This window comes from Epinephelus moara, chromosome 16, assembly GCF_006386435.1.
Source record: "Epinephelus moara isolate mb chromosome 16, YSFRI_EMoa_1.0, whole genome shotgun sequence".
Lineage (NCBI taxonomy): Eukaryota > Metazoa > Chordata > Actinopteri > Perciformes > Serranidae > Epinephelus > Epinephelus moara.
The window spans coordinates 6,347,832-6,356,351 of record NC_065521.1 but is presented as its reverse complement, the minus strand read 5'-3'; the positions used below and the strand labels follow the sequence as shown (position 1 = coordinate 6,356,351).

The window sequence follows — 8,520 nt, the reverse complement described above, 5'->3', positions numbered from 1 at the left end:
GAACTGTTAGCTGAATTCAATTCTGTTGTTAGGGTAGCCAGAGCCTCTTATTTTAAAAATCTCATCATCTCCAACAAGAGAAATCCCAGGGTCATTTTTGACACTATAAGTAGCATTACTGGTGCGCAACCGCCTGCTCTACCTGTGTCCTCTGATGAGGACTGTAGCAATTTTTTAATGTATTTTGTGAATAAGGTTGCCAGTGTCAAGGCCAGTATAACACCCTCCTCCTCCTCCCTTCCTGATCCTCCCAAACAACAGTCAATTATTGACAATTTCTCACCTGTCTCCTTACAAGACTTAGCAGATCTTGTGTGCACTATGAAGATCTCTTCTAGTCCGCTGGATATCCTGCCCACAACTTTGCTGAAAAATGTTTTCAGCACTATTGGTCCATCTCTGCTCTCCATAATCAATAGCTCACTGGTTTCTGGTCGTGTCCCGTCCCATTTCAAGCAAGCGGTTGTTCAGCCGCTTCTCAAAAAGCCCAATCTGGACCCCGATGTTCTTAGTAACTACCGGCCCATTTCCAAGCTGCCCTTTGTATCTAAGATTCTAGAAAAAGCAGTTGCAAACCAGTTAGTGACAGCGTTGAACAGTTACAATATCTTAGATAAATTTCAGTCCGGTTATCGTCAGTTACATTCCACAGAAACTGCTCTTCTCAGGGTCTCCAATGACATCATGATGGCCTCCGATGCCGGTAAATCCACTATCCTGGTTCTGCTTGATCTCAGTGCAGCCTTTGACACTGTTGATCACCACATCCTTTTAGACAGGCTGAGGGACAGGGTAGGAATCTCAGGGACCGCCCTTCATTGGTTTAAATCCTATCTGTCTGATCGATCCTTTTCTGTGGCTGTTGGCCCTCATAAATCAGAGTTTGCCCCCCTTTCTTGCGGGGTGCCCCAAGGTTCAGTGCTTGGGCCTATCCTCTTTACGCTATACATGCTCCCTCTCAGAGATGTCATCAGCAATTTTGAAGGTATCTCATACCATATGTATGCAGATGACCTCCAGTTATATTTTTCTTTTAACCCTGATAGGACCGATGGAATTGACTCACTGTACGATTGTATGAATGTAATTAAGGACTGGATGTCTTCTAACTCCCTTCAGTTGAACGCAGCTAAAACTGAGATTTTAATTATTGCACCTGATGCCTCAGCATCTAAAGTGGCCAGCTGCTTAGGGTCCCTCAGTGCAAATGTGCGCCCCAAGTTGAGAAACCTTGGGGTCACATTTGATCAGGCCATGCTCTTCGATGACCACATCAAAACTGTCACTCGCTCCTGCTTTTTCCACCTCAAAAACATTTCCAAACTCAGATCCATGTTAACTTATTCCGAGCTAGAAATGATCATCCATGCTTTTATTTCCTCACGTCTGGATTACTGTTATTCTCTTTTCACCTGTCTAAATAAAACTTCATTAGACCACCTCCAGCTGGTCCAGAACGCTGCCGCCAGGCTTCTGTCCAGATCTCATAAGTTCACTCACATCACTCCAGTCCTGGCATCCCTGCACTGGCTCCCTGTTAATTTCAGGATCCAGCACAAGATTCTAACCATCCCTTACAGAGCCCTCCATGGTCAAGCACCTGCATACTTGACGGATCTGGTGTCCTTTTACTGTCCTGTCAGGTCACTGCGGTCCGCTGAAGGCCACCTACTTACTGTCTCTCACACAAGATTAAAGACGAAAGGGGATAGAGCCTTTAAGGCTGTTGCACCGAAATGGTGGAATGCACTACCTCATGAGCTGAGAGCGGCCTCTTCCGTGGACATTTTTAAAAAGCAGTTAAAAACACATCTGTTTAGGCTTGCGTTCCATTAATTGTCCATTGTATCATCTCTGTATTTCGCTGCACTTTACTTTTTGTTTTTGTTGAATTTCCATTGTTTCTGTTATTGTATTTTTTGTATTTTATCTTGTGAAGCACTTTGTGAGTCCTCTCTGTGAGAAGTGCTATATAAATAAATTTACTTACTTACTTTTTAACACCTCGGTCCAATACTGGCACTCAGCCTCAAACTGTTGACGTAGTCCAAAGTCAATTTGTCCTTTCTCTGTGGTTCTGTTAATCCACATGACCATATTCTTGCGATGGGCCTCCGAGCCTTCATGCTCAAGAATACGCTCTCTTGTGTGTTTCCAGTCGTTAAAACCACAGCTGGAAAACTTTGAGGCATTATCACTTTTCCCAAATAAAAGGCAAACAAAGCATAATACACATCCTTTGGACGGTGAGTACAGTAGCCAATCGCAGGGCAGTTTCACCATTGACAAGTTTTCGGGTGAACAAACCTTTTGAAAAACTTCTCTTTTGATGCTTGTACTGTTGCTCAGATGCTGAAAAATCTGCCTCTCGATTCTGGCACTGGATCGGTCCATTCCTAACCCAGTGGTCAATTGCATCCTCGTTAATTCCCATCCAGTGTCCAGGGTCAGTGCTGGTGTATGCAGGTGGCGGGGCCGGGGATGATTCCGTTCCAGCCAGGGATGATTCCGCTCCAGCCAGGGATGATTCCGCTCCGGCCGGGGATGACTCCGCCCCGGCCGGGGACGAGGCAGGTGGTGCTAGGGGTGAGGCGGCTTGTGATTCTGAGGCTCCAGGCTCCACGTCGTTGTTTAGTGTGGGACCACATGTAAATCAGTCGACATGCTGACTTATAACTGCATTTTCTAATGATAGTTACTTAGGGTTAGCCTAGCCTAGCCTAGCCTGCTACCTAACCTGTGGCAGCCGATGTGCCCGCTGGCTCCTGCGTCGCTGACGTCTGGGGGCTGTTGCTCTCGTCATCCGTGCTTTGCAGCTTGGGGATTTTTCTTAACAGCTGTGATTCACGCTGTAATTTCTCTCTTTGATTTTTTCATTTCTGAGATCCGCTTTTCGGTTTCTTTCCCGACATTTTGTTTTTCTTATTTCTTTTTCTTTTCTCACATTCTTCCACTTCGGCAGAGTTCAAAGACCACACAAGGCCACAGAAGCCCACTCATTCATTGGACAGGTACATGACAACCATAATCATTAACCAGTCACAGTGGTTTAGATTTATTCGATGAGGGAGGGGTCCATCTCTCACTCACATACACAGACAGAGCAAAATGTGCACAACTTGTTTTTCACCCGGTGTTTTTTTTTTTTTTTTTCAAGCCTTGCAGTGGGCCCCCTACATCACTGGGCCCCGGGGCTTGAGCCCCGGTAAGCCCGTGCATTAATACGGGCTTGACAACTAGAATATGATTTGACCATTTTATTTCTGAGCTCTTCCAGGTATCAGGCATTTAAATGAAAAACAGTATTCCTCTGTAACAAAAAATAATAAAAATAGACCTGTTCACTAAAGTCTCACATTTCTAGTGTTTAAGTGGATTTCAAAATAAAGGTGTATCTTTAAGATGACGATATGGATCGATGTTTTCATTTTGCATCGATGTAATCGGATCATTAATCAATGAATCGATGTATCGATGTGGATCGATGTATCGTTACACCCCTAATATATATGTGTATGTATATATATATATATTAGGGCATTAATAACTTTGATTTTTTTCAGGTCGACTTATCTGTCAATAAAGTCTAAGTCGAGTCGACAAGTCATTTGATGACGTCATCACATTGACACAGTGGAGGAACAACACAGACACAGCTGTCCAACAATTAGCAACTTGTATTAAAGATCTCTGTAACATCAACAATGTACAGTAACGTGCAGAATGATTCAGGCCTGACTACAGTACAGTTTAGTGCAGCTGTGTGATTACTGTCAGCAAAAAATACAACAATAACATCCTTAGGTTTATATTTAGCCTATAGGCTTATTAACGAAAATATATTTCTCTTTCCAACATTCAAAATGTGTTAGAAACAGCAATTAGCTACCTGCAGAAAAAAAACTTGCGAGAAACAAGAATCAACAGGCCTTCTCAAAGACATTTTAACCAAAACAAAACATAAGCTAATACCTTGGCAGCCAAGACGCACAGCATGCGAGCACAGCACTAATATATGGTTGACAAAAGAGCGCATTTTCATTATAAAATAAATGTAACAACAGAAGAATCAAACACACTGGCTGCCGTAATTATCATTCAATCTTTACCTTGCTTGACTGGTTCACAAAACATGAGTTTGAGAATCATTTTCTTTGTAAAATAACCGAAAATTCAAGCCGTCAGAATTGTAAACCAACACCACTCAGAAAACAACTGAGCAATAAAAATAAAATATAATTCAAAACTCACCAGCAGGTAGCCTCTAAACATAAAGATTAAATCAAGTAATCCTTCTTGCTGTAATATTCTTATTTCACAGTCAATTTAGTCATATTCCTCTTTCACAGTCTTGGCTTTGCGCCAGTGGCGGCTCCTGCCAAATTTCTCAGGGGGGGCAATTGTTGTGATGATGGCCAAAGTGACCCGTTCAATAGGTAAATTTGAATTAATTTGGTTCTGCAATGACTGAACAATCCACTGTGGTCATCAACAGACTAATTTTCATCAGTTTGCCCACACAAATACCTTTGAATGTAAACTGAGACCTGTTTTACCATTAATCAAATAAAATTGAGTAAGGTATTCACTGAGTCATTGTCAGTCTTAATCAGAAAACATTTTATTATAGCTAAGTGGAAATTAATTTTGTGTTCTGATTAAGGGTATGCAGGCATACCCTACAACTTAATACAATGCACATCACATAGTATCACTGCTCTTTGACCTGACCTGAACATTTTTTGTTGTTGTTTTTCAGTTTCAGTTATGTACTGGGGGGGCATTTTGGGCATTGGGGGGGGCACGTGTCCCCCTCAATGTATATGGTGACTACGGCCCTGTCATGCATGCATAATTAGGCTGCAGTTGTCTGGGTGTGCAAAGGTGAAGTGGCTGGTCTTGTCATACAAAGTTTGATGGAGTGTCAACTGGACAATATGGAGATATTTGCATCTTGAAAGCCGGACTACAAACGTGGATAGACAGGGAGAAACACACGTAAGCCTAAGATGTGGTAAGATACGATATTCCTCACTATATGAAGTGACTGATAACAAGATCTGTATAATGGGTTGTAAAGAAATTCGTCAGGTTTTCATTTTGTAGACGACTGATCTGTATTTATAGCGTGATGGGATGACAGCACAATGATGTGTGTGGTATCATTGGAAAGCTCTGCTCCTGCGCTTTCATATGCGTGGCATTTCTGTGCGATGCTGCGTTCGCGAGTAATCCATCCAAGAGTAATGTGTGTGCAGAGCTGTATGAAAGCTCTGTTGTACATCATTTAAGTGTAACTTTATCATTTTTTTCCGCTGTGAAAACATTGGACTACCGACAAGTGTCCGACAAAGCTGCAGTTCCGCTGTTTCATGTGATATGCGTGGCTTCTCGCTAACGGTCGCGGAGAAAATCCATAGAGAGGAACGAACAGGTGTGAATTTGGACGCACTATGCGTCAATACTTTATAACCTATATGGTTAAAAAACCTCTTGGATCAACTGGAAACGTTAGCCATGTTGATCTTGGATGTGACCTCTGCGCAGTGGCGCTGCCTCATGTGATGTCGGAATAATCGGAAAAATGAGTTTCCGACCGTAAAGCAATATTTCAGTGGAAACGGTTGACGACGTGTTTTTTAAACATTTTGAGTGATAAAATACAACACATCTTCTTTGTAATGTCCATGATGTCTCCACATTACCACCTAAACGCTCATGAACACACAATGAAGTAAGAACGACTTCCCGACATGGGAAATCGGACCATCCGAGGAGCACATGAATGATACTTGGTGGTTTACGTATGACGAAAACACGTTGGGGCAAGCCCTCCCGGAACCCATAGAGATTGCATTGGAGTGCCTGCATTTAGAAAAAAAAAGCATTTTGGATATTCAGAGGCAGGACGAGCTGTTTCAAGTGAAAATTATCAGAATAATTAATATATTGTGTGTGTATATGACGATAATGGTGATGATAATCATACATTTATTATCATCTTTCTTTTCTTTTGTGGCTCGAGGAGGGGCGGCGCCCTATCGCCCTCTATTGGCCAGCCGCCTGTGCTTTGCGCTCCAGATTTTCGTGTAAAAAGATGAGAGTATCAACATTTCGCTGGGGGTGCTGGTGGCTGACACAGCCAAGTAGCAATAACCCAGTTTGGCTAAATGCGAAAACTCGTTCTGGTTGCGGGCCCACCACTGCAGTGGCTCCACAGCTGGAGTGGAGTGAGCCTCTTTGCGCCTGCTCTCAGAGTGGGGTCCAAAAAGTTGCTCAAAATCACTTTCCAGTCTGGATTTCTTAATCACCGGCTCAGCTTTATCGTCAACAGCTTGGACATCATCTTCATCATTTTCACCTGCGGCAAAAATTAATAACGCTCAGTTTCATACAGCCAAATTACGGCCAAATTGTTTAAAATATGATTTCAATAGCCACTCAAGCTGTAACCTAACGAAATAAGCTCTCGTTGACAAAATAACAATATTTTCACGGGACAAAATGAATTAATAGCCTAGTCTGGTTTGGCCTTGACCTTACATTACCTGTAACAGTAGTTGTAGCAGGCGGCTGGGGTCGGGGTCTGGGGTCTGGTCTCCCATCCTGCAGCAGCTGATGCAGGTGGTCGCGGGCACCGTCTCTCGTGCGCTCTGGAAGGAACTGGAGTTGTTTGAAGCTGGGGTCAGGCAACTACTGGGATTCAGACCCGTCGCCAGACCTCAGTCTTAAGGGGGGCATATGAAATGCATGGGAGGGCAAAATTATTATTAGCCTACAGTACGTATATTTTTAATAAACCTATACTCTATTCGCGCAGCACGTAATCATCACGTTAAACATAACCAACAGCAATATGACCAGGTATAGCCTACAACATCAGTCCTCATAATTTAAAGCAATACATTACATAGAAGCAAAGTTATCAATATCCACAAAACACTTGACTATACAACATAGTAGATAACACCAGAAGCATCTCTCAAACATTACATTTTAAAGCAGTCAACAGAGAGATATGCATTGCCATTAAACACACACACACACGCACACGCACATGCACACACACACACACACACACACACACGCACACACACACACAGACTTTGAACCTACTTATGGAAGCAGCGTGGAAAATGAGTTTTCACACATTGCTGTGGAAGCTCCTAAAGTTAGGGCAAGGGTGTAGGCTGTGACAACAGTCGGCATAGCCTGGAGTGCACAGTTGAATGTGCTGAGGATGTTGGCTATTGTCCATTTTCCATCTTCGGGGGGAACCGGGGTGTCAGTCATTTTCTTCACCAGGAACTCACGAGCAACATTATATTCAGATTCAACCACATCAGTTCCAGCTAATACCAGGAGAGGGGTTACCTTTGATGGGTCCAGGAAATTATCGGCCTCTGGGTTCAAAGCAGCCAGTGCGCCAATGAGCTCACTACTGCGCTCTCCAAAACACGCATCCATCTCTCCTTGCACAGCATCGATAACACTGTAAAATAATCTCTTGAACTCAGTCTTTTCGTCTATGTCACTTTGTGGCTGACCAACTGTTTCTTCAACTGCAAATGCGCGGAGGTTCTTGTTAATTGTGCGTCTTCTCTTGCTTGGACCGGGGTCGGTCACCGGCACAGCCTCGGTGGCCGTGGCTGGAGGAGCGCAGAGATCCCACAGTGCAGAAAACTCGTTTTCTGTGCGCAGTGTCTTCACGCAGTCAGAGGCGCTGTTCACAAGTGTCATTGCAGTGAACAAGTCCATATCTTCGGCTTGTAGTAGTCTGTTAGGCGGCTCGAAAAGTGACAATAGTTTCATAACAAGGTGCACAATGAAAAGAAAACTGCGCTGCGTAATGGCACGAAGCAGCCCCGTCGCCTCGATGCGCACCTCCGCTCCAAGGCCTCGTGTGTTTTCCACCTCGGTCAGTAATGTGGATACATCGTGAAAACTCTTCACCACAACTTTGACCGTTGCCAAGTGGCCAGTCCATCTCTGGTCCAAGAGACGTTTCAGGGTCTCGCCTTTGTACAGAATAGCCACGGTTGGCTTCCTGATGAAGTTGTACAGCATGTTGCATACTCCAAAAAAATCCCTGACAGCTGCTTCACTGGACATGGCATGAATCACAACCAGATGAAGTTGGTGATTAAAGCAGTGAATATACAGTATCTCACATAAGTGAGTACACCCCTCCCATTTTTGCAAATATTTCATTATATCTTGTCATGGGACAACACTATAGAAATGACACTTTGATATAACTTAAAGTAGTCAGTGTACAGCTTGTATAGTAGTATAGATTTACCTTCCTCTGAAAATGACTCAAAACACAGNAGAAATGACACTTTGATATAACTTAAAGTAGTCAGTGTACAGCTTGTATAGTAGTATAGATTTACCTTCCTCTGAAAATGACTCAAAACACAGCCATGAACATCTAAACAGCTGGCAACATAAGTGAGTACACCCCACAGTGAACATGTCCAAATTGTGCCTAAAGTGTCAATATTTTGTGTGCCAACC

General features: G+C 43.3%; 1 protein-coding gene across 1 annotated transcript; it reads right to left on the bottom strand.

Moving 5' to 3' along the window:
- Positions 1-3,680: 3,680 nt before the first annotated feature.
- Positions 3,681-8,143, bottom strand: LOC126402573 (uncharacterized). Its single transcript, XM_050064705.1, has 2 exons — positions 6,549-8,143; positions 3,681-6,361 (listed from the first exon to the last, which is right to left on the bottom strand). The coding sequence occupies exon 1, from the start codon at positions 8,110-8,112 to the stop codon at positions 7,117-7,119; it is 996 nt and encodes a 331-aa protein (XP_049920662.1). The 5' UTR covers positions 8,113-8,143; the 3' UTR covers positions 3,681-6,361; positions 6,549-7,116.
- Between the last annotated feature and the right edge of the window lie 377 nt (positions 8,144-8,520).

Bases quoted from the DNA above. Each gene is read 5' to 3' on its own strand.
- LOC126402573 (XM_050064705.1), bottom strand. From the start codon at position 8,112: ATGTCCAGTGAAGCAGCTGTCAGGGATTTTTTTGGAGTATGCAACATG.